This window comes from Oryctolagus cuniculus, chromosome 5, assembly GCF_964237555.1.
Source record: "Oryctolagus cuniculus chromosome 5, mOryCun1.1, whole genome shotgun sequence".
In the NCBI taxonomy this organism is placed as follows: Eukaryota; Metazoa; Chordata; class Mammalia; order Lagomorpha; family Leporidae; genus Oryctolagus; species Oryctolagus cuniculus.
In genome coordinates, this window is record NC_091436.1 from 134,864,459 (window position 1) to 134,889,263 (window position 24,805).

The following is a 24,805-nucleotide window of genomic DNA, read 5'->3' on the forward strand; positions in this document are numbered from 1 at the left end:
CCTCACAGCTCAGGCTGGGGAGGTGGCATGGGAGGGGGGCGGGTTAGAGGCTGGGACTGAGGAGCTGGGGGCCCCGTGGGACAGCTCCCTGAAGGCAAACTCTGACCTGCCAGTGACACCTAGGAGCTGGCAGCAAGGTGCCCTTGACCCCTGTCCACAGACCACGCCTCTGGGGTTCCCATAGCCCAGTGCAACAGCCTCCATGCATGGCCCAGAAAACGTTCTGTCTTTACCAGGGGAGTCTTGTGTCTGGCTAAAACCCAGGCTTCAAATGCAGGCAGGTTTGGGGCAGGAGCGGAGCTGGGTGAGCCAGCAGATCTGCTGCCCTGCACACCCCGAGGCTGGGGAAAGTGGCAGGTGCATGGCGGCGGGGTACGCGTCTGCGGTGAGTGTGAGAGGGTTCCCAGGGTCAGAGAGGCTGCACAGGGACATGGCGCTGGCCCCAGGGAACTAAGGCCGGGACTGGGGTGGGAACAGTGAAGTGGACAGACCTGGGACTCCTGCCATGCCCCCGAGGAGACCTAGGTGGGTGTGGGGTACAGCTGGGGGTTGAGGAGCTGGGGCAGCTCTGGTCCTGCCCATCTGCCTGAGAAACTCCCCTGGGAATGCCCTCAGACTCAGGCAGGACCCAGGAAAGCACGGAGCTGCCCGGTGTCACACACAGGGAGCCAGGGACCACGGGCCCCGGCAGCGGCTTTTAGAATTCTGTTGTAAAACTCCAAAGCTGCTTGGAGGTCAAATTCACCCTTGACCCATGAGTTTGGGACCTGAGTGGCCCAGCTCTGCTGGTTGGTGCTTGTCACCCACACGCAGAAGCCGAGAAGGCTGGGGCCCCAGGAGCCTGCAGGGTATCCTGCCCGGGCCCTCCCCTCAGTCCCCAGCAGACACCCCAACCCCCAGGACGGAAGACGCGCAGGACTCAAGACGACGAGGCCAGCCAGGTTGAACAGGTCTGGATTTTATCCACAGTCATACAGTCACAACTTATAGATATAGATCTGTATTTATATACCTTAAATTACACAATCGTACAAAACAGGTGCATCGCTGAGACCACAGCACTTCTCGGAGTTTCACAAGTGTCGGACTAATGGAATCAGGAAGCCTAGGGCAGCAGACAACGGGCGGCGGGCACCGGGCCGCACGGAGGTGGTTAACTGGGGACGAAACACGCGACTCGCCGAGCCCGGCCAGGGCGGGCCCACGCAGCATCGAGGGTGCGGGCGAGAGCTACAGGAGGAGGCCGCGGGCAGAGCGCCCTGACACCAGCACTGACAGGGCTGGGTCCCCGGAACTCAGGGGGACTTCCGACGGAGCCCCTCCCGTGCCAGGGTCCTGAGAAGCCTGGGGACCGAGGAGGCGGGTGCTCGTTAGGGTTTCGAGTCCTTGCCCTGCAGTGGGCAGCTGGGGCCGAAGGGGACGGGTCTGAGTCCAGCCAGGCCACAGCCTGTCCTCAGGGGCCGAGGAGCTGCTGGGAGCCCAGGCCCCATGGGGCAGATGCACCAGCTGCCCGTCTTTCCAGGGTGAGGCGCAGAAGCCCCGACCTAGCTCCAGCTCCTGCCTGGGGTGGGGGAGAAACTGGGGAATGTTTGCTTTGGATTTAGGGGGGCTGCAAGCTTCAGAAATCTTGCCTCAGGCTCTGAAGGGCCCAGGACATGCCTCAGGCTGCAGCAGAGGCCCAGGGGAGAGACAGTGACAAGGGGGAGAGGGCAGCACGTGGTGGGGGAGGGGCGGTTTGCCGGCCCCAGCTCGGGCCCTTGCCAGAGTCTGTCTCTGTGCCCATGTGGAAGTTGGAGCCTTGAGGCTGGAGTCTGCCGCCTCCTCACAGCGGCTGTTGGGAGAAGCAGCAGGCAGCAAAGAGGACCGTGGAGTGACCAGCTAGAGAGGCACACTCTTGGCCTGGAGGCCCTGGGAGGAAGGCCGCAGGTGCAGGCCAGGTGCCTACAAGCGGTGCCAGCCAAGAGCAGGTCACACCAGGTGGCAGCAGGACATCTCGGGTCCCCACCCTGGAGGTTGCTCTGAGCCAGCACCCACCTCGGGGTCTCGTCCAGTCCTGGCCTGCTTCCCAAACCCCGTTCCCTCGAATGGGAGAGGCCGGCACCCAGCTCTCCTGCACCACTGCCTTTAACTGTGACCCAGGCTTGGATCCAGAGCTGGAGCGGCCACTGGTGGGTGGGTGGGTGGTGTTGTCCTGGGGGCAGGGGGACTAGGGAGAAAGCTACGGTGAGTGTCCTACTTCCGGGGGCTGGGCTCCGCCTGCCTGCCAAGCTCAACTGCAGGCTCTCCCCTGGTGGTCCCAGCTGGAGGCTGCCATGGGCCCCCCAGTGCTCCCCAGGCAGGCCAGGGCAGGGAAGGGGGGAATGGTTAGGCCTGGAGCCTTGTAGGTAGGCCCCAGGCTTGGTCTCATGGAGGCTTGACACTGAGCCTAGTGAATCTACGGTTTCAGATGGGCTGGAGGGAAGGTGGGTGAGTGGGCAAGATGCCCTCATCCCCAGGAAATGGGAGAGGCTGCTACTGTTGCTGGCTTTGCCCTGGGTTTTGGGGCCCCCACCCCGTGCCAGAGGACTTATGAGAGGGGTGGGGTCTCTGCAAGTTATGAGGGAGCCCCCCAAGGGAGAGCCGCTGCAAGAGCTGACTGCGGGGAAGGAAGACCCCCACAGTCCGCAGGCCGGGCCTGTAGTTGGGTGCCCCCCCCACCCTCCACTCACCAGCTCAGCCTCCTGGAACCCTCCAGGGTTGGGGGAGCAGGGTGACCCTTCCTCCTCCAGCTCCCTGGGCCCCCAAGCATGGGACTTGGGAGAAGGCCACTCCCCGGGACAGAGCGGAAGACTGAAGATTGGGAGGCCTCCCTTCTAGGAGTCTGGGGGGCTGGGGAGGGGGAGGGAGAAGAGGTCAGGAAACCAGACCCGGAGATCGGGGCAGGTGCTGGCAGCCTGGGGCGGGGCAGGGCGGGGAGTGAGGCAGGGTAGAAGGGTCCAGAAGACGCCCTCAGGCCTCAGGAGACTCTTTGGTGGGCTCTGACGGGCTAAGTCCCAAGGCCCTCACCCACCATGGGGCTTGCTCCCAAGCCCCAACACCCTGGCCTCCGGGTGGCCCTGCAAATGCTCTGTCTCTTTGTATTTTTTGTTTTGTTCTGTTTTGACTTTTAAAAAAATAAAAGCTTGATTGGAAAATATGTCTGGAACTCTATGGCGAGGGGAAGGAGCCGAGGGAGGAAAGGGAGGGGTGAGGGGCATGTGGAGGGCGGGGAGCAGCTAGATGGCCTCCACATAGTTGGCGGGATAGAGGCCCAGCTGCCCGCTGTCCAGCCGCCCGCGGCACCAGCCCTGCTCATCCTCCTCTCCCAGCTTGGTGAGCTCGTCTCCTGCAAACGAACGGAGACACCGGCGGGGCTCAGAGGGGGCTGCCGCTGCCCCAGCGCCCGCACCGCTAGGGGGCCCTGCGGTGCTCCCTCCCCGTTCCTGCCCCAACGTTCCTACTCTGAGACTCTGGCCATGGGCCCTTCCCCTGGGGACTAACCTCCCCAGTGCCACCCAACATACATGCCCCCACCCCTTGCTCAGACGCCCTGAGCTACCTGGGCCTTCCCCTAACCTGGGTCTAGGCCCCGCCCTCGAGGCCCAAGCCCCGCCTCCATTTCACCTCATTGGCCCCAGCCCTGCTCCTTCGTTTCCTCCGCCCCACCCTAGTCTCAGGTTCCGACTCCGCCCCTAGCACCTGGGCCCCGCCCTTAGGCCCGCCCCGCTCCGCCGTACAGCCAATCGGAGCCCAGGCCTCCCCTGGGCCCCGCCCCGCTCCCCTACCGGCCTTGAAGCTGAGCTCGTCCTGCTCCTGGCCGTCGTAGTCGTAGAGCGCCCGCACGCGCACGCCCTTGGCGTCGTCCTCGAAGGGGTTGGCGCCGCCGTTGGCCTCACTGCCCCCGAAGGGGTTCCCGCTCTCGTCGTCCGACCACTCAGTGGCGTAGGGCTGACCTCTGTCGTAGCTGCTTACGCTGAGGCGCACAGCGAGGATCCAGTGAGAAGGCCCCGGCGGCACGGTCCCTGCCCTAGGGCTGCCCCTCCTCCTAACCAGAGCTCTGGCCCCGGAGGTGGAGCCCCCGCTGGGCTGTCACGGCTCGCTTATCGCCCGACGGCTAAGAGCCAGGGCCCTGGCGGCAGACCTGGGCGTCCTCGCTGCCCAGAGCTCGGCTGACTCGCTGTGGGACCTCGGGTGAGTCACTTAACCTCTCTGGGGTTGTCTCTGAGCACAGCCCTGCACGCAGCACGTGCCCCAGAAGGCAGAGCTGCTGCCATCTTTCTGAGGACAAGTGGCTGCCCCGTTCTAGGCCACGCCTCGCCTCCTAAGGGTAAACTCCGCTGCCCCAGGGTGTGGGCCCCTGTGGCCCCCCGGGAAGCTCACCTGCCGCGGTCCCCGGCCTGGGATGTGGACTCCACTGCCCCAGCGGCGTTGCTCAGCGCTGCCCCCTCTGCCTTCTTGGGCTGTTTCTCCTTCTTGGTGGTGGTGTGGGGGAGGTCTGGGTTCCACTCCTGGTGGGGGCCAGGGGGGCAGTCAGGCTGGGGGGGTCCTAGGTCCCCTGAGGCCCCTGGCAGCCTTTCCAGGCTCCCCCGTCCCCTGCCCACACATCCACACCTCAAACTGGGGCCAGTTCATGGGCATGCCGGGGCCGCTGGTGCTGCGGAACCATCGGAGGTCTTCCTGGGCGTCGGCCCCCCGGATGGCCTGCTCCAGCTCCCGGTAAACCTGGATGTAGCTGTTGTGCACAGGGGAGACACGGGGTCACCGTGGCGAGGGCCCCGAGCTCGTTCAGGGGACCAGGGTGCCGGGCACGTCCGCCAGCTAGGAAGCAGCTCCAGGCACGGCCAGTGGGCTCCCTTCTCCATGCCCACCTTGGCCACACACCCACCAGCCACCAAGCACTTGTTTCTGGAGTCTCCAGTACACACCACCTCACACCCAGGCAGCCCCTGCCCTTGGAGCCCCGCCCTTCCCTTCCCACCGCCTGCCGGCTGTGCCGTGCCCCCACGCCTGGGTACCTGCTGCTCTCGGCCAGGTTAAGGTGGCGTTTGATGTCCAACAGCACCTCCTTGAGGAAGACCAGCCGCTTTTCCTCAAACTGCTGGCACTGTTCAAACACCTGCTCCATGCCTTCCATGTACTGGGGTGTGGTCTTGCCCACGTCTTCCAGCACCTTCTCGTACTTCTCCTGTGTCTGCGGGCACCGGGGGCGGGAGATGAGACCTGGCCAGGCTTGCAGCCCCTAGCCCCCACCCCCTGCGCCCACCACCCGCAGCCCGGCCGGCACCTTCTGCACATCCTGCTTGCACTTGTCCACTTTGTCCTGCAGCTTCTTCTGCTGCTCCGGGGTCACCGACTGCTCCGTCTTACTGTTCATCTCGCGCGTCATGGCCAGCTTCTCCTCCTTGCAGGCCAAATGGTAGGCCTTCTTGGCTGCCTCCAGCTGTGGCGAGAGGGGGACAGGGCGGGCAGGGGCCCGTTTGGGAGCAGGAACAAACATGGTCGCCCATCGACTGCTCCTGCCTGCCGGCTCCCCAGGAGCCCTGAGACAGAGGAGGCCGGCCCTGGCTGCAGGGATGTGGGCGCAGGGCCCCCAGCCCTGGCGCGCTCCCAGCGTGGGAGACCCTCCTGAAGGTGGTGCAGGGTCAGCCCTCTGCTGTGCCCCCTAGTGTGCCCTTGGCCCATGGCTCTTTACCTTTCACTGGGCACTGTCTGCCCAGCTGTGGGTCTTTTTTCCCAGCAGAGGGCGGTGGACCGCCCACCCCACCCATAGACCCCTCCCTGGGAGCAGCCCCCTCGGTTCAGACCGCCCCTTCCGCCTCCGCCACCAGCGCCCATCGCACCTCCTTCATCTTCTTGGCCCAGGGTTTCTGGGCCTTGCGGAAGCCGTCCTCGGCCTCCTTGGTCTCCTTGAAGCCACCCATGATCTGCTTGTGGTAGGCGTCCTTCTGCCAGTTCTTGACCTTCTCCAGGTCCTCGTTCAGCAGGCTGTTCTTCACCTCCTGGTGCAGCTCACTCACCTTGTCTGCCTCGGTCATCATGGCACCCCAGGCCCGCTCCAGGCTGCCGTACTGTGGGCCTGAGCAAGCGGCCGCGGGTCAGGGCCCTCTATGCCCCGTCCCAGGGGCGCCCTCCTGCCTGCTCCTCAGACGCGTGCCCCTTCCTTCCCATGGCAGCACAGGTGCCCTCCCCTGCAATCCCTGTGTTTCTGTCCATCCTCTAGGGCCCCAGGACCCTACCATCTGCAGGGAGCCTGCTCGGAGTGCTCTGCCCGCACACGCCTCCCTCTGTGCCTAGTCCTTGCCTCCCGCGTCGGCTGGGTGGCCTGGATGGACCCCCTGAGCCTTCACAAACCCAGCACAGCTCCAGGCCCACAGCAGGAGCTCCCGGGAATGCTGGCTGAACGTACAACCCAAGAACCTGCTGGGGACAGGTGCAGGGGGCCAGCTCCATGCCAGGCACTGTGTGAGGCAACACGGGCCCAGCCCCTGCCCTCGTGGGGTTTGGCGTCTAGTCGGCGGTTCTGGATGTAGAGACCTGCCAGCCATTCGTGTGCGATTCCGGAGTGGGTGCTGGGCTGGCACAAACCACTGCCATCGTAAAACTGCGCAAGGGCCCTGCTAGACACTCTGGATTGGATAGCTGACCCATGGTTACACCAACCCCTGTTCTTAAGGGACACAAGAATTTAGGGGTGAAGGAGGGGTTGGTGGCTCCAACTTTCAAATGGCTCAGAAAAATACAGTGCCTGTCAGTGGCCAGACAGTGGAGAAATAAATGGGAATGGGTGAGGGTCGCGGGGTGGGGGTGTCTGTGCAGCCCTTGCAGCTTTTCTCGGCATTTAAAAATTATTTCTAAATAAAAAAGGGGTCTTTCTTTGGCCTTTTGTTCTTTTAATGCAACCTCAGGTTGTTGGAAGCAGAGATGCGTGGGGGTGCACGGGGATGGTGGGTGGGCAGGGGTGAGGTGCGGGGGGGGGCACCTTTCTCCAGGAGCTGGCGCCAGCGCTTGGCCCAGTCGGTGAGCTGCTGCGCGTAGGCCTTCTCGATCTTGGCGCGCTCCTGCACGCAGCTCATCAGGTCGTTGCACAGGCGGTGGCCGTCGTCGATGCGCTTCACCGTCCGCTTGTAGTTCCCCACCTGGCGGCCGAGCACCGGCGTCACTCTCGCTGCCTCCCCGACCCGGCGCGGCGCGGCCCGGCCGCCCTGGCCGCCGCGTCCTGCAGGGGGCGCCGCCACGGCCGGCCGCCTCCCGCGCACCACGCAAGGGGGCCCCGGGGCCCTTTAACTGGGGGAGGCCCCGGGCACCCGCGCGCTTTAGACCTCACCACCTCCACGCACCCGCATCCCACTTGAAACACAATTCCTCCGCTGCTACAAAATGAGAGGGAGACTTAGAATTTGAACTTGGCCCGGGAGGAATGATTGATGTGGCTCTCGTGAGCTCCATCCATTGTATTACATGGACTCATCTGAGCATCGAGTCGAGCCAAGGCTTCGTGACGTGTTCCGCAGACGTCTCATTAAGCACGTATTCATTTAGCTTCGCAGTTTTTGTGTTGGGTTTCTGGCTGTGGGGCCCTGAGAGCTCACTCCACCTCTGTGTGTCCACGGCACGGGGTGAGGGGCAGCGTAAGCTGTGAAGCCCCCGGATCTGCACCAGGGCCCTCTGGACACGGTGAGGAGGGGGCTGCCTGCACGGGGGAAATGCCACAGCACCCCTCTGCGTGCAGAGTATCCTACCCCCACCTCGTGGCTCTGGAGGGGCCCGGGGGGCTGGGGCAGAAGGCACGAGCTCACAGGGCAAGTGGGGGGTATGCGGGAGCCTCAGGACCTGGGGACCCTCAAAGCCTCACCTCCCAGAAGCTGTCGGTGGTCTCCTCCGGAGCCAGCGACGCCTCGTCGTAGGAGCCGGACATGGTGTGGCCGTGGGGGCGGACAGGAGTGGGGCTGCAGTCTGGAGGCTCAGCTGCTCATGGGCTGGAAGGGCAGGGGAGAGACCCCTGGAGGTGAGGCTGTGCCCCCATGCTCCAGTCCAGGCCTGCTGTGCGAGGGGGCCTCCACGGAGGGCCCTGCGCTGGAGCCGGGGCTGGCTTCCTGCTCGCCACCTCGAGGCTGCCAAGGCTCCTCTGTAGCACACTGCGCGCACCTCCCCATCTCTCCTCCATACCCGCCCCCCAGGTGCCTCCTCCCAGGGCCGGCCCCTACCCCTAGAACGGTTCATGGCTCCTGGACCCTCGGAGTCAGAAGCAAGGACCACGCACTTGCCCATGTGCGCTCGGCAGACACACACAGCTCCCAGGAGCCAGCAGTCGGGGCCTCGCCATGTGCATGCCCCGCACACAGTCCCCAGACCAACACTCTAGCTGGCCTTGCAACTCTGCCCCCTCAGACGGCTGCTGTGCTCTGGGGGGCTCCTACCCACCCCCTGCCCCCGTCCCCATCCATGCCCCAGCCAGAGCCCTGCACCAGGCCCAAAAGACCCTTCCAGGTCCCTGTGCTCACTCCTAGGCCCAAACCATCGCAGAGGCCCTGGTCTCAGCCCCTGAGGCCTGACGGAGCCGGGACCTAAGCGCCCCGGGAGGCTGACAGCGGCCCCTCCCACCTTTGGCCCAGGCTCGGCGCCTGCTCAGCTCTCAGGTCCGGGCCCCATAGATGCCCTCTGGCTGCCCTCTTGTCCAGCCTCAAAAATGCCCGTTAGCTGCTTACAGACTTCTGAGAGTCTGGCCGCGGCTTTCTGTCCACGGTCAGCCCACCGCACTCGGGTGAGTGTCGGGGGCGGCTGCGCCCTGGATCTGTCAGCAGGCATCACAGTTGTCCAATGTAGGCCAAGCGCTGCCCTGAGGCCCCGGGAGCACGCCCACCCCAACCTTGCTGCCACTGGTTTCCAAAGAGGCAGCAGAGGCCAGGCCTGAGCCACTCGCCAGGTGCTGTCATCCTGGGCGGTCACTGGCTCTGGGAGCTGCCTCCTTGGCCCTACACTGCAACCTTGGGGACCGTGAGCCCAGGCCAGGGAGGACACCCAGCCGCCACAGCCTCTGCAGCGCCCAGCCCATCCAGGGCTGGCTCTCCAGCTCAGGCAGTGGCACAGCGTAAGGCCCATTGGTCTAGGACAAGCCCTTGCTGTGGCTTCAGCCTCAGAATCCCCGTCTGTCCGGGGCCCGGTTCTTTCTTTCCCCGGTAACGATCTAGCCTTGCCTCCTTGTGCCTCTTAGGCACCTACACATGATTTGTTCCCGCCCTTTGAGCAAAACCTCAGAGAAACTTTGCCCTAAGTTCACGCATGGTGGCTGGGCTGGAGGCAAGACGGCTGGATTTCAGCAAGGGGCCGAGATGTAGCCTGGGAGGGTCCTTGGCACTGTTCACTTAAGTCCACCCCACAAAGGACACAGAGGACTAAAAAGCAGGGATGGTTCATCAGGAACTTCCAGCCGAGCCCCACCCAGATCCCCGCAGTCCTGCCGGACCCCGCACCTGGGGACCTGCGCCCCCCCAGTGTACGCTGGCAGGGGCTGGCAGTGCAGCAGGAGCCGGGCGGAGGGCAGGGGCCTCCGTGCCGGGGCAGGAAAGCGGATGCTGCTCAGCCTGGTGGTGGGCAGGGGTCTGAACGCAGCAAAGTTCTTCAAGACAGGGACACAGTCACGGAGACCGCGGCCTCCCGGAAGGAGGCACTGGCCTTCCCGGCTGCCCCGGCAACCTGTGGATGCGCAGGGCTGGCTACTGCAGTACGGCTGGCAAAGGCAGAACGCTCAGCCCCAGGGACCACTTGAGTGATGGTGGTGCCCCCAACCCTGCCCGGCCAGAGCCACGCCCCTCAACCAACGTGAGCAGGGGCGGGGGCGGAGGGTGAAGCAGCTTTGGGGAGCAGTGGGCTTTGGGGACCGGTGGCCGGGCACAGGGTGAGCGAGAGTTTTAATTTTGCTTGTGTGAATGATTTTTTTTAACCCTCCAGTCTCTGTTGGGGAGAGCAGGGGGACAGGGAGCCACGTGCAGGGAGAGGACAGGGCAGCTAAGACCAGGCCACTCAGGCTGCAATGCAGGATGCCTGAGACTGCACTCCCCTGCTCCAGACAGGGCCTGGGCCCTGGGGCGGGTGGGACCTGCTGGGGTCCACCCCTGGTACTGGCTGATGCAGCAGGTGTAGCGGAAACAGTTCCAGTCTTGGGGTCCTTGTTCCAACACTAGCCTGCTGTGTGACTGTGGGTGAGTCACATGGCCTCTCTGGGCCCTGACCTGATTTAAGGGTGAGAGGAGATGATGAGCATCGGGCTGACAGCCGGCTCTGGGCAGGGCATGGGCTCAGGCAGGGTCCAGGAGAAGAGGCAGGGAGGTGGCATGTGGGCCAGACTGTCCCACCCTGCACCTGCCGCTTCCACGCCAGGGGCAGACAGGGACAATGCCACGCTCTTCCTGGAGGGCAGTCAGTAGCTGCCACCACCGAAAAGGCCACGTCTCAGAGGCCGGAGGCCAGCGTGGCCTCTCCGACTCTCACTCGTGGCTGTAAGGCTGGAGTGGCCGAAAGCCCCCCGTGGTCACTGGCAACCTGGCACATGCTGTTTCCAGACGTAACCCATCCGGGCCTCTCCACCACCCTCGCAGGCTGCTCCCGCACAGCAGACAGCACCCATGGGTGCAGGGGCGTGCTGTGAAGGGGCCTGTCCCCAAGCACGGGGGGACGTAAGCAAAGGCAGCATGGCAATGTGGCCATCGCCATCCCCTGGGAGAGAGCCACGTCAGGTGGAAACGGTTACTACCCTGTTTACAGATGACGACACTGAGTCATGAGCAGCAAGTGACCCCAGAGAGCTGGTGAAGCATTGTTTCCGGGTCCAGCCGTGCAGGTGTCTCAGGAACGGACTGGCATTTGGGTCAGGGGGCTGAGGAGGAAAGATACCCATCATCCCGGGTGGGTGGGCGCCATCCAATCAGCTGGGGGCCCACCCAGAACAGAGAGGCGCAGGAGAGGCTGGCGCCGTGGCTCACTAGGCTAATCCTCCACCTAGCGGCGCCGGCACACGGGGATCTAGTCCCAGTCGGGGCGCCGGATTCTGTCCCGGTTGCCCCTCTTCCAGGCCAGCCCTCTGCTGTGGCCAGGGAGTGCAGTGGAGGATGGCCCAGGTGCTTGGGCCCTGCACCCCATGGGAGACCAGGAAAAGCACCTGGCTCCTGGCTCCTGCCATCGGATCAGCGCGGTGCGCCGGCCGCGGCGGCCATTGGAGGGTGAACCAACGGCAAAGGAAGACCTTTCTCTCTGTCTCTCTCTCTCACTGTCCACTCTGCCTGTCAAAAAAAATTAAAAAAAAAAAAAAAAGAGAGGCGCAGGAGAGGCGGACTCTCTGACGCTGGGACGCCCACCTCCTCCAGCCGCTGGACACCAGCGCCCCAGGGTCTCCGGCCTTTGGGCTCCAGGACTCACGCTAGCGGCCCCCCACCAGGTCTCAGCCCCTGGTCTCAGCCAAGAGCTCCACATCGGCTCCCAGACTTCCAGGTCCGCAGACACGGCCTGAGCCAGGCTCCCGGCTTTCCTGCTCCCCCAGCTCGAAGATGGCTCCCATGGGACTCAGCCGCCACGGCCACGGCGCCAAACCACCTGTCATCCATCTTCCTAACGATCGTCTTTCTATCCATCCACCCACCCACCATCTATCTTCTACCCATCACACATCATCCACCGATCGATCTTATCTATCCATCCGTCCGTTACCTATTTGTCATCCGCCTCATCCCTCACTCCGTCCCCTGGTGGTTTTGCGGCTCTGCAGACCCCTGAGTGACACAGCCAGCTGGGGAAGGGTGCAGGCGGCACTCGGACCCAGAGCACTGCCCTCCCCGCCCACGACTGCTACGGGAAGCAGTGTGGACTTTCGCAAGCTCTGTCGGCAGCTGCCCGACGTGGCGCCTGCTGTGTGCCAGGCGCCGCTCTCGCTGTTCCCGCGTGCATCCTCACTCAGATGCAGCAGCCGAGGCAGGGCGGGATCACAGTGGCAGCCCAGGGGCTCCGAGATGGGACTCAGTTCTCAGACTCGGCCCCTCGCGGGAGGCAGGAGGAGACAGGCTGCAGGGAAGGCGGAGAGGGCAGGAGGGTGGCATGGGCCGAGAACGCACTGCGCCCAGGCCTCACACCGACCTCATTCATCCTCTCGGCAATCCTTCCTCTCAGTCCTGGCACCAAGACAACGCAGGGTCACACAGCCAAAGTGTGGCAAAGTGAGGACCCGACCCTGGGGGCGGGTGGGGAGCACACAGTAGGCCCACAAGACAGACTCTGGAACCAAAAACCTGGCTCTGTCAGCCATGTGACCAGAGGACATCACCCCCTCTCCCCGGGCCTCAGCTTCCCCATCTGTAAAATGGGCTGCGGCAAGGATTAGATGGGGAGGGATCAGTGCTGGGCACACGACTCGCGCCCTGCAGACGCCAGCTCCAATCTCTCATTCGCCAAGGCTGTTGTTGGCAGGGCGGGTGCAGGCCCTTTCTAGGGCGGGCCTCTCTCTGCGGAGCCTGCAAGGGGCCCTGGCTCTCCCGACCATGAGAACGGCGTGGCCCAGGGTGTGCAGCGGCAGGGGTCAGGCTCTGGCCCCAGCCCCACCACCTACTGCCAGCGAGACCTTGACCTTGCCTACAAGGAGGACGGAGCCCTGGGCTGAAAGGTGACCTTTCTCTGCCCCAGGGCCTTCTGCACAGCCTGGAGGCCAGGGGCCCTCGCAGTGCGTGTCCACCCCTGGCTGGAGGCAGGAACAGAGGAAGGACAGGCGTGAGCAGGGAGAGCGCAGGCCTGCCGTGGATCAGGGCGCCGTGTGGGTTCCTCCGTCAGAGGCCACTGACACCACAGGCCTGGGACTTAACCCCGGCTCCCCCCAGCCCGTCACAGGTCTTGGGCTCCACCTTCAACCTACCCCAGGAACCCAGCCCCTTCTCCCAACCTCTCCACTGCTCTACCTCTCCTGGCTTTGCCTCCGGCCCCCCATCCCCTCCGCCACCAGGCTGTTCCCAAGCAGCAGCCACAGGGAAGCTGGGAAAACACACATCAGATCCACCCCTCCCTCTCTGACCCCACTTCCCACCACTCCCATGCTCCTCCTGTGCCACTGATTTTCTTGATGTTCCAACCCCAGGGCCTTTGCCCCTGCTAGGAATGACTGCCCCACCCATATTTCCAGGTCTGCTCAGATGTCCCGCGCCGTCCTCCATTTAGACTTGCGACTCCTCCTGTCCCCAGCACCCACCTGCCCTCTGCCTTCCCTGTCTGCATCACTCTTCCTAGCCACGGTCGCACACGCTCTGCACACCATGGCACTCAGCACTCTCCCCGCTCAGTCGGCCCCACGATGCCGAGCTGTCCAGCACCCAGAGCAGCAACCAGAACGCAGGCAGTGTGCAGTGCATGCTTGCTGCATGAATATATAAATGCCAAGGACCTTCCGGAACATTCACTCGATAAATAACAGAAACGCCAAATTCTGTACCCCAGAAGCCAAACACGATCACCCGCACGTGGCGGGCAGTCGACAAACACTGATGACTGTGACACGACCAAGAGCCAGAGTCCCACAACAGCGGCCCCAAGTCCCAAATCTCCATCAACGTTCAGCGTCCAGCCCCAGGGGGTCCTCCTCCCTGACCCCCATGGCAATTCTGCCCTCTGCGGGGCGCCCCTTCCCCAGGGCTCCTATGGCACCAGGGGCAGCCTTGGGCTGGTGCAACACCCTTTCCACGCAGCCTTGACGTCAGCTGAGCAGCCACACCTGAGCACCCACGGTGTGCCAGCCTCTTCCTACACATTTTCTCTAATCCTCACACCCCACTGAGATGGGCCAAGTCTTCCCACCTTCCCTGAGACTCAGAGACATCGAGTAACTTGTCTAAGGTCCCACAGCAGGGAGGAGGCAGGGCCGAGATGCACCTGCGCTGGGTCCCTGCCCCGCCCTCCTCCCAGGTGCCCAGTCCAGCTCTCCTGGACCCCCGGCGGCCGGCTCAGCTCAACCCTGGACAGGGCCATGGGAAGCCAGGGCTGCCTCCCCTCCGCCAGGGTCTCAGGTCCCAGGAACATTCCCAGCAGTGCCCCCACCTCAGCCAGAGACGGCCAGGCTCTCGGTGCTGAGTCGGGCCCACAAGGACTCTGCCCTGCCCCCACCCCTGGACTTCAGATGCAGCCAGGAGGAGCCGGTCAGCTGTAAGGTGCTGTCCCCCCACCCCTCCATGTCCATCTGCCCTCCCCCTTGCCTGGGTGCACTGTCTCCCTCCTATCACGCACCCCTTACCCCCAAAAACTGTTTGCCTTCTATCCCGCCGCCTCCAGGAAGCCTTCCCTGGGTGCCCTGGCCCTCACCCCCCTCCTTGCTCCACCCCCCCAATCCCACGTGGACACCTGGTGTGACTCCCCGTCCTTTCTTCCCCCAGGCCTCCCTCAAGGCTCCAGGCCTTCTCTCCTCCAGGAAGCCACCTGAGATGCAGCCTCCACTCTGCGGGCAGAAAGCCAAGAAGCAAGTGAACAGCCCCACATTAGGTGGTAAGCACGGTTGACAAAAGCCAGGCAGGGTAGCAGGGGACTGGGATGGAGGGGACGCGGGTCTATTTCCCAGGGCCCGCAAGAGCAGCCTTGCGGTGGCGCCCCGCTGGGTGAAGTGCAGGCCTACAGCCTCCAGAGCGCCCCGTAACTTGCTTGCGAAAGCTTCCTCTGGGCTGTCTCTCCTCCCTGTCTCCTTTCCCTACTTTCCTGTTGGCTGCAAAGTGACACCACCCCAGGAGGGGGACAGGGAGGGAACGGGTTAGGGGACGGCCCCGGGTCTGTCCCGAGCCCACTGCGTCTGTGGCCACCTGGAGGGCAGGGGCCAGGCCTGCCCGCTCTGTGGGTGAAGCTGTTGGTGGAGGCAGTGTGCTTTCCTGACAGCGTGGAACTCAGCAGGGTGTTCCGAGTGGGAAGAAGGGGCCATGGGCGCCATCCCTTCGGGGGCCCTGGGGTGGCACGCACAGGGCTCGCCCTCCTCCCCTGCCTGCCGGGCAGAGCTGTCTGGCCCCGGTAGGGCAGGGTGTGTCCTGTCCCACCTGATGTCCCCTAGGAGGAAGGAATCACAGGCCCCAGGACAGCAGGGGCAGAGGGCCGACCACCGAGGCAAACCCAGCTGTCACACTGCAGCCCTGCTTCTTGGGTCAATCTCGGGACAGCAAAGAAAACTCCCTGCCCTCGTGGAACCCACATTCCAGAAGGGCCAAAAACCAGATAAATGAGTAAATGATAAAAGTGTAGGGGCTGGCACTGTGACGTAGCAGGTAAAACCGCCGCCTGCAGTGCTAACATCCTATATGGGCACTGGTTCGAGTCCATTTCCGATCCAGCTCTCTGCTGTGTCCTGGGAAAGCAGTAAAAGATGACCCAAGTTCTTGAGCCCTGCACCCACGTGGGAGACCCGGAAGAAGCTCCTGGCTTCAGGTTGGTGCAGCTCTGGCTGTTGTGGCCAATTGGGGAGTGAACCAGCGGATGGAAGACCTCTCTTTTTCTCTCTGCCTCTCCTTCTCTCTCTGTGTAACTCTGACTTTCAAATAAATAAATCTTTAAAAAGTGTATGAAAATACGACAGGGCAGGAAAGGGACGGGGGGGGTGACAGCGGGGCTGGAAGTTACCGTTTTATACAGGACGGGGACAGCAGGTCACTCGGAGAAGCTGACATGCAGGCAGAGACCTGAGGGACAAGGGGAAGGAAGCCATGCAGACTGCGCAAGCAGAAGCAGCAGCCAGTGCAAAGGCCCAGAGGCAGACACATGGCTGCCACGGCCCGGGAACAAGCAGGTCTCGTGGCTGGAGCAGGGGGCGGGGGAGAGGAGGAGATCACGTGACACGGGCCCAGGTCCAAGGCCGAGTTTCTGACTTTTTCTTCCTGTGCGAGATGACAGCCACCTCGGGGTCTGAGAAGAGGCAGATGTGACCCAACTCTGTTTTAGAGGATCCCTGATTACAGGGGGAAGGGGTAAAGAGCAGGCCATAGGGGCCAAGGAATGTGCCAGGAGGTAGCTGTGTCCCCCAGGGGAGGGGAGACGGGCCTGAGCGGGGGTGGGGGGTGGCCAGGAGAAGGGGCCAGAGGCTGGAAGGGCTGTGACACAGCAGCCAAGGGGAGCTGCTGACGGGAGAGGACAAGGAGTCAGGCCTGGGCAGGTGGCTCTGGAGTGGGAACACCCAGGGAGGCACGGCTCGGGGTGGGAGGGGGCGAGGAGCTCAGTGTCCGGGGCATTGGGACCCCACGAAGAGCCACCTGGGGACGGCTCCTCACTGCCTGGGGCTCCTGCGAACGAGACCCCACTGGGTGCTTCTCACAGGCCGGGCACCGGCGACCTGGGGCCAGGTTTCCCTTCCCGTGCCGGGCCCAGCCCCTGCTGAGCTCCAGGCCTGAGTGCCTGAGGGGCCTCCCTGGGCCTCCCTTCTCCCTGGGAAAAGGCTGCTGGGCAGAGGCCAGGTCCCGACCAGGCTCCCAAGCAGGTGCCCTGGGCTGCAGGCACACTGTGTGCAGTGGTGGGAGACTGAGAGATGCACCCCGGGAGGCCGTTCTGTGGGCTGTGTCCCGGAGCACCAGGGTCACAGAGGGTAGGAGAGACATGGAGCAAAGACAGATCCTGACGCGGACGGGGCAGGCAGAAGGAAATGAAAGGGAAGGGGCCAGGAACGGGCGTGCTGAGGGCAAGGGCTGGCGGGGTGGGACAGCTCCTGTCAGCCAGGGCTGCCCTGGGGCCAGCAGGAGGGGAGGCAGGACAGATGCCAGCCCCAATCCAGGTGGGGCTTGGGGGAGGGTGCAGGGGGAAAGGTTGGGGGGTGAGGGGGGGGCGTAAGACGGTGTCAGTGCGCTCCAGCAGATCTGCTTTGCTTGCTCTGTTCCTGCCCTGTTGCCCCACCCCCATCCCTCACCTTGACCCCAGGGGAAGGCGTGGTACCCAGGCCTCGGGATGCATTTCCCCACTGGAGCTCAGGCCCCTGCCCCTACCCCTGCCTCCGGTCCTCTGACGAGTGCCTGGTGCCGACAGGCAGGGGAAGCCCCCACTCTGTGCCAGGGGTCAGCAAAAGACCTAGCCAAGCTCTCAGGGGGTGCTGGGGAGAGAGACAGGTGGGAGGGGGGAAGGGGTGAAACCGTCTGGGCCGCTTTCAGGCTAGGACGCCCCCATGCCATACCAGTCAAAGCCCTTTAGCTGCAAACCTGGGCCAGGTGCACCAGCCCGGTGCACTCCGGCAGGCCAGGGTGGGGGCGCGGCAGGCCAGGGTGGGGGCGCAGCAGCCCAGCGCCTCCCCAGCACCCCACCCCACCCCCTCCCGAGCAGCCGGCAGAGCCTCCTCGCTCTGCAGCGGCGACGGCGGCAGAGTCTGTCCCCAGGAGCAATGCAGCAGAGGGCCACAGGGAGGGGGAGCCAAGGCCCAGGCATCCCAGCCCTGATCTTGGGGCCTGCTGTCCTGTCCCCCGACAGGGGCTTGCAAGGGGATGGCCCCCCGGGGCCCTCGGGCCATGTGGGGGTGGGGGTGCGTTCACCAGGTCTGCATGGCCAACAAGCAGCAGAAGGGCCCCAGCTTCGGGCAGGAGAGTGGGCCTCCTGCCTGCCCACGGAGCTCCAACCCATGGTAGCTCTGAGGCCGCCCAGGGCGGGCGGGGGCTCTGGCGGTGGGGCTGGGAGGCAAAGGATTGTTGCTACCGGTCAGAGTCCTGAGTAGGGAACATCTTCACGTCCGCCTGTCTCTTGCCCCCCCATCCCATCCCGCATAGCTTCAGCCGGGCCCTGGAGGTTCCAGGCCCCCTCGGTCGGCTGCGCCCACGGACGGACAGGGTCGTCTCCAAAGTCAGGACCTGTGGCAGCGGCGGCGAAGGAAGGAGGCGCAGAGGAGGAAAGGCGGCGGGGGGCAGTCCTGCCGGGCTCCTCGGGATGTGCCCTCAGGCCTCACTCCTCACCCAGGTCACCGGCCCTGCGGCTTCCCACCAGCGCGGGCAGGAAGGCAGGGGCGGCGGGACGCCTACCTGGGCCCGGCGGGACACCGGCCAGGCGCGCGGAGGGCCCGGCGGCCCGCGAGCGGCGGGCTGCGCTCCTCCTCCTCCGTGGCGCGGGCGGGCAGGGGGCTCGCTCGTCCGGGGCTCCCCGCACCGCTCGCTCCGGCAGCAGCGGCGCCAGAGCCGCAGGCGCCCGCTCCCCGCCCCCCTCCGCCGGCCGCGCGCCCTCCCCGCCGCCGCCTCCTCCCGCCACCCACCTCCTTCTGCTCGTTTCCAAGGCAACCGGGCAATGCCGCGCGCCGCCGCCGCCGCCGCCGCCGCGCGCCCTCCCTCCCGCGTACAGCAGGGGACGCCCGCCTTCCGCACGGCGCCGCATCCGCACGGGCGCTCACGCACACACCTCGCGGTCGCAGGCTCACGTGGCCACCCCGCCGCTCCAGTGGGGAGACCCTGGCGCCCAGCGTCCCTTCCCCTGCACCGCCCTCGGCTCCTTCTCTGCGACACAGGGTTTGCTTCGTCGTTTGCTACCTCATTCGGGTTTTTCTGGGCCTGGCTGAATGCGTGACACCTACGCACAGCCCCATTCTGTGAGAGTTCGTGCCCATGTCACAGATTGGAAAGCTGCAGCCCGCAGCAGTGAAACAACCTCTCTGAGCATCCGAGGTTGCCAGGCTAGCTGTCGGTCCTGAGGCGCTGCGACTCCAGCTCTGTAGCTGCTCCCACAGGCGGCGGCTGCCACACAGCCCACGGAGCGCACGCCAGCGTGCACCTCCACAACACACTTACACATGCCAGCGCCTGTTACATGTATCTGCATACATGCATTTCCCACGCATGTACACACAACTGCAAGATGATCAGCAACACACATCTACCTGGATCCAGAAGATGCAACACACACGCTTCCTACACAAGTTCACAGCTGCTCACTGGAGCCCCCCGCCCCTCCCCCAACGGCCCCCACGGGAGGGGCTCCCACATCTCACAGAGAAGTCAAGTGCCCAAGCAGGGGGTTGAACCCTGAGCCTGCCCTTCCAGGAGAGGATTTCAGGTGTGCTCAGCCCACCCAGGGACCCGGCACTAATCTGCCCACAGCGCTGGAGGGGAGTGGGAGGGGGGTGCACAGGCTCCACTCTCCCCCACCCTCAAGCTGAAGATTCTCCTGCACACACCAGATCCTGCCGGGAACCCATTAGCCAAGGGGATGCAGGTATCCCCACCCCCACCCGCTACAGCCGCCCGGTGCTTGGAGTTAAAGATGGAATAGAGGAAAATGGCCCTTCACTCCTTAGACAGGATTCCAGGGTGGGGCAGGAGAAAGGAGTAGGGACCTGGACCTGCAATACTCAGTGGGCCCCGTGGAACACGCTGTCCTCTGAGTCTCAGGCCAGGGTAATTCTCAGGGACCCCACACCCCCAGAGAGGGCAGGTACAAACAGGAAAGCAGCAGAAACCCCCAGAACTCAAGCAGAAATCCACTCCTTAGTAATGATGCCAGCCTCTTCCAGGCCCACCATGAAGACGGCTCCCAGTCCTAACCGCTGCTGGTGGGACTAAGCCATGGCCTGACTGCAGGAAGTGTGCCAGTGTGGGAGACGGGTGGCGGAAATCGTCCTGGCAGAGAGCAAATGGGACATTCACTAGGCACCCACCAAGTGCCAGAGACCGCTCCAGACGCTACAGGCAAAGCAAAGGCCCTGCCTGCATTGGAGGCTGCGCCTGGTGGGTTACTGAACGCTGGTCCCAGTCAGGGGCTCTCCTGCAGTGTCTCTGGATGTCACAGCATCCTCCCAGAGAGAGGCCACTGGATCAACTGGTTAAGAAAGTTTCTGGGGCCGGCATTTTGGCGTCCCGTAGGGGTGCCTGCTCAAGTCCTGATTGCTCCACTTCCGATCCAGCTCCCTGCCAATGCACTTAGGAAAGTAACAGCAGATGGTCCAAGTGCCTGGGCCCCTGCACCCACGTGGAAGACCCAGATGGAGTTCCAGGCTCCCAGCTTCTGCCTGGCCCAGCCCTGGCCATTGTGGCCATTTGGGAAATGAACCAGGAGATGGAAGACTTCTCTCTCTCCCTCTATAGCTCTGCCGTATAAATACGTATGTGAATCTCAGGAAAGGGAAGGAAAAGAGGCTCTGAGCAAGGCAGGAAAGAGCTGGGCCAGGGTCTGGCCCCTCCAGCAGGCACACCTTTGCCACCACTGCACACTGACCCCTTGACGGGAGATCCGGCTGAGAGGCACAGCCACAGCCATCCAGTTACAAAAGCTTCAGAGCCAGGACCAGTGTTGTAGTACTGTGGCGTAGCGGGTAAAGCCGCCACCTGCAGTGCTGGCATCCCATATGGGCACCGGTTCTAGTCCCGCTGCTCCACTTCTGATCCAGCTCTCTGCTGTGGCCTGGGAAAGCAGTAGCAGATGGCCCAAGTGCTTGGGGCCCTGCACCAGCGTTGGGGACCAGGAAGAAGCTCCTGGCTTCAGACTGGCCCAGCTCCAGCTGTTGTGACCATTTGGGAAGTAAATCAGCAGATGGAAGACCTTTCTGTCTCTGCCTCTGCCTCTTGGTAACTCTGCCTTTCAAATAAATAAATCTTAAAAAAAAAAAAAAGCGTCACAGCCATGTTTGCCCCTTATCCTCAGTTCACAGGCACGTTGAGCCAAGCTCAGGTCAAGTGGTGGGCAGGGAGACTCCCAAAATGACCTTCCAGGGGCCTCCCAGTCATGGCTGTCCCCAGGCCTCAGCAGAGGAGCAGGTGGCTCCCTGCAGAGGGAGGAGGTCTCTGCTAGGGGCAGGAGGGATTGAGTTCCCGGGTCCTGCCCACCTGCGGGCCCCTGGCCCTATCAGCTTTCTCCTTAAGAGCCAGCTCCCTTTGGGGACACCAAAGACAGCTGCCTCGCCCCACCCCTCAGTGAGCCTGACCCAGCCCCATCTGCTGCCTGGCAGACCCCGACTCTCTCCCACACTCACCCGTCCCAGACAGGCCCTGTGGGAGCAGCTGACCCCTTCTGTCAACCCCTCCTTCCTTGCCCAACCCCCACTGCCACCCCCACCTGGCCCCATCTGCCATGTGCACTGCTGGGCGGGCCTAGAGCTGCCATTTGCAGCCTTCTGCCCCTCACCTGAAGGTCCCACACAGGTCCAGGGACACCCCCAACCCTCCTGCAACACACATCCCAGGCCTGACCTCAGATCTAGATCTCTTTTTTTTTTCTTTAGCTTTATATATTTGAAAGTCAGAGAGACACAGAGACAAAAAGAGAGATCTCCCATCCGTGCGATGGTCAGGGCTGGACCCGGCTGAAGCCAGGAGCCAGGAGCTTCTTCCAGGTCTCCCACATGGGTGCAGGGCCCCAAGGACTTGCGCTATTTTCCTTTGCTTTTCCCAGGCTGTTAGCAGGGAACTGGATCAGAAGTGGAGGAGGAGCCAGGACATGAACCAGCACCCATATGGGATGCCAGTGCTGTAGGCAGTAGCTACCTGCTATGCTACAATGCCAGCCTCCAGATCTAGATCTTGACCATATCCCAGCCCCATAGGCCCTGTCAGCCTGCAAACCAAGGGGGTGGCTTGCTCTACTGTCCCTGTGCCCACAGGGAGACGCCCCCGCTTGTCACCCACTCGTTGCCTCCTCGCCCAACCGCACGAGCACTCCATGCACCTCCCCAGCTCCCACAGTGACCCACACAGCCCAGGGCCAGGCTCACACAGCCAGAGCTCCTTAGCTGCTACCTGCACCATTTGCATAATGTTCCCACCACTGCCACGATGCCCGAGTCATCCCCGACCTCTGTGCAACGGGCAGGGCTGACCAGCCCTTGGGGCCAAAACAGGCAAGGCTGCAGGAAGGCGCGGCAGGGGTACTGGACACATGGGAGGGCGCCGGGATGGGGAGGGAGAAGTGTGCAGGGCCCTGACCAGGACCCATGGAGGGCACTGGCTGCTCACTGAGTAAGTGCCGCACTGGTTTCCCAGTGAGCCATTTCACAGGTGTGGCGACTGAGGTAAGGTCTCGCTACTCAAAGCCCGACTCCAAGGACCCGCAGTCAGGTCCCCCTCAGTCTTCCCGCATGGCAGTCTGCATTTCCACACGATCCCCAGAGAGCCCAGGAAGAGAGGCCTCCACAGGGAGGTGCATCTGACTGAATCCAGTTCTGCTTCTTGAGCAGGTTCAACGGGCACTTCCTGAACACCTACTATGTGCAGCAGTCCTCTAGGGTGGGACACTTTAGGTGTCCAGACAGCGCTCATGACCTCACGGATGTCTGTGGCAAAGGGGAGAATGCACAACAAATAAGCAAGGTCAAGTGCCGTCAGGAAAAATGACATGTCGGGGACAGGCGCTTGGCCCAGCCAGTAAAGGTTCCTGCGTCCCAGACCCTGGCCCAGCTCCTGACGCCAGGTTTTCCAGGGAGGGAGCAGGTGAGGCGCAAGTACCTGGGCTCTCACCACCCACTGGAGGGAGATCTGGATAGAGTTCCTGGCGGCTGGTTTTGGCTTACCCTAATGGCAACCCTTGTAACCCATTTGGCAAGTGACCCAGAAGATGGAAGATCTTCGTCTGTCTCTCTCTTCCTTCTCTCAAATTGTGTTGCTTTTTTTTTTAAGACTTATTTTTATTTATTTGAAAGGCAGAGTTACAGAGAGGCAGAGAGAGAGAGAGAGAGAGAGAGAGAGAGAGAGAGAGAGGTCTTCCATCCAATGGTTCACTCCCAGATAGCTGCAGCGGCCAGAGCTGGGCTGATCTTAGGCCAGAAGCCAGGAGCTTCTTCTGGGTCTCCCACATGGTGACCCTGAAGCTCAAGGACTTGGGCCATCTTCTACAGCTTTCCCAGACCATAGTAGAGTCGGATCGGAAGTGGAGCAGCTGGGACTTGAACCGGTGCCCATATGGGATGCCTGCACTGTAGGCAGTGGCTTTACCCACTACAACAAAGAGCAAGCCCCTAAATAGTGTTTTTAAAACAAAAATAACATGTCAGAAAGACAAACGCCACATGCTCCCTCTCTCTGTGTGTGTGTGTGTGTGTATGCGTGTGTGTGTGTGTGTGTGTGTGTGTGTAGACGTTAAGTCCATCAGAGCTTAGGAGCGTGGTGACAGGGGCGGGAAAGGCGGAGACAGCAGGAAGTTGGCTGAGGGCTGCTGAAGCGGTCAGATGGGAGGGGTAGGTCCTGTGTCCCACAGCACAGGGACCCCAGGCGTCCACTGCACGAAGAACCGGCCAGGCTCCCAGCGCAGGGAAAGGTCCGTGGCTGGGTCTGATCTGCGGGCGCTGCCCACCTGTGTTCAAGCATCGCCCTGCGCCCATCAGAGTGCGCAGGTCCCATACGCCAGTCAAAAACTTGACAGCACTGAGGGGGCTTGTGAGAAGAGAAACCATGTGGGTTACAGGGACAGGGAGTGAGCGGAGGCCTGACAAAGGGCAGCTGGGCGCAGGGGGAGCCATGTGGAAAGCGCGTGCTCACGGCAGAGGGCAGGGCGAGGAGGAGGCCAGGCACCCAAGGTGGACGACAGATGGGGGCTGGGCAGGGGCAGGTGGACGGGCGGCAGGTGGAATGAGCCAGACGGGGGGAGGGGTCAAGAAGGCGAAACAAAGAAGAGGCAGAGTCTGCCTCACGCCAACGCACGGCGGGCGGCGAAGACTGGATTTTATCCTAGGCTCCAAGGGAAGCTCCCCGGCAAGAAGAGAGGACCCAGTACACGTTTGCAAAATCTCCCTGCTTTCGTCGGAGCCAGCGGAAGCCCGCTCGCTCTCTCCCTCCCTCTGTCTCTGTAACTCTGCCTTCCCAATAAATATATAAATAGCGCTTGCTGTCACTAAAACACAGGTCCAGGAGTGTTCACACCAGCTTTGTTGTGAATAGCCCCAAATTGGAAGCGCGATGAACGCCCACCCATGGAGGACCTGCTGAAAAGCAAGCCGCATGGCCCGCCGCACGCCGTGGGGGTCGCTCGCTCCCTCGCTGCTGAGTGGGAGTCCATTCTGAGCAGACCGCACGGAGGAACTCTACACAGCAACAACCAAGACCCCACTCCACGGGGCGGGACCTCCGGACCTCACTCTGCTTCCACACACAGTGAGAACACACCCCGGGAGGCGGCAGTGACGGCTCAGGGGGCGGGGTGCCCACCCCCGCGCGGGAGATGCGCTCGGAGGTCTTGGCTCCCGGCTTCGGCCATTGCAGGCCTTTGGGGAGTGAACCAGTGTATGGCAGGTCTCTGTCTGTCTCTTTCTTTTTGCCTCTCAAATAAGTAAAATAAATAAATAAAAAGACAGTAGCTTCAAGATAGGAATACGTTAACTACACGATGAAAGACTTGCACTCTGCGAACTACAGAACATTAATGACAGAAATCAAAAGCACACGCAGAGAAAAGCCAGGAGCAAGCACTCAGTCCATTGGGAGAGAACCCCCTCCATGGCCTACACTGTCATGCAGTTGTTCAGTTCCCAGCATGAGCGCCTGTCTCCTGCTTCCCACCTGTGCAGACCCTGGGAGGCAGGAGCGATGGCCCAAGTGCTTGGGTTCCTCACACCCTTGTGCAAGGCCTGGGCTGAGTTCCTGGCTCTGGCCCCAGTGAGAAATGGAATTAAAACTGAGGTCAGGAATGGGAGTTGTTGCCCACATTCCATATGGGAAGCCTGGGTTCGTGTCCTGGCTCCCATCCTGATTCCAGCTACTTGCTAATGCTCACCCTGGGAGGCAGCAGGTGATGGCCAGGTACTTGGGTCCCTGCCACCCACATGGAGAGACCCAGAGTGGGTTCCTGGCTCCCAGCTTCAGCTTTGCTTAGTCCCCACGATTCTGGGCATTTGGGGAGTGAACTAGTGGATGGG

The 24,805-nt window shown here is 62.9% G+C and overlaps 1 protein-coding gene across 3 annotated transcripts in view; it reads right to left on the bottom strand.

Moving 5' to 3' along the window:
* Positions 1-942: 942 nt before the first annotated feature.
* The window catches only part of PACSIN1 (protein kinase C and casein kinase substrate in neurons 1), a 56,268-nt gene continuing 32,405 nt past the window's right edge, over positions 943-24,805 (bottom strand). The window contains exons 1-10 of one of the 3 annotated variants that reach the window (XM_017345051.3): positions 18,230-18,261; positions 7,871-7,994; positions 6,998-7,154; positions 5,859-6,094; positions 5,303-5,458; positions 5,034-5,209; positions 4,630-4,750; positions 4,399-4,526; positions 3,804-3,991; positions 943-3,364 (exon numbers count right to left, since the gene is read on the bottom strand). In XM_017345051.3, the coding sequence (XP_017200540.1) occupies positions 3,255-3,364; positions 3,804-3,991; positions 4,399-4,526; positions 4,630-4,750; positions 5,034-5,209; positions 5,303-5,458; positions 5,859-6,094; positions 6,998-7,154; positions 7,871-7,933 (1,335 nt within the window). In that variant the 5' untranslated portion in view covers positions 7,934-7,994; positions 18,230-18,261 and the 3' untranslated portion in view covers positions 943-3,254. Of the gene's footprint in view, positions 3,365-3,803; positions 3,992-4,398; positions 4,527-4,629; positions 4,751-5,033; positions 5,210-5,302; positions 5,459-5,858; positions 6,095-6,997; positions 7,155-7,870; positions 7,995-18,002; positions 18,164-18,229; positions 18,262-24,805 lie in introns of those variants that run through there. The other 2 variants (XM_008262796.4, XM_017345050.3) reach the window with 2 other exon arrangements.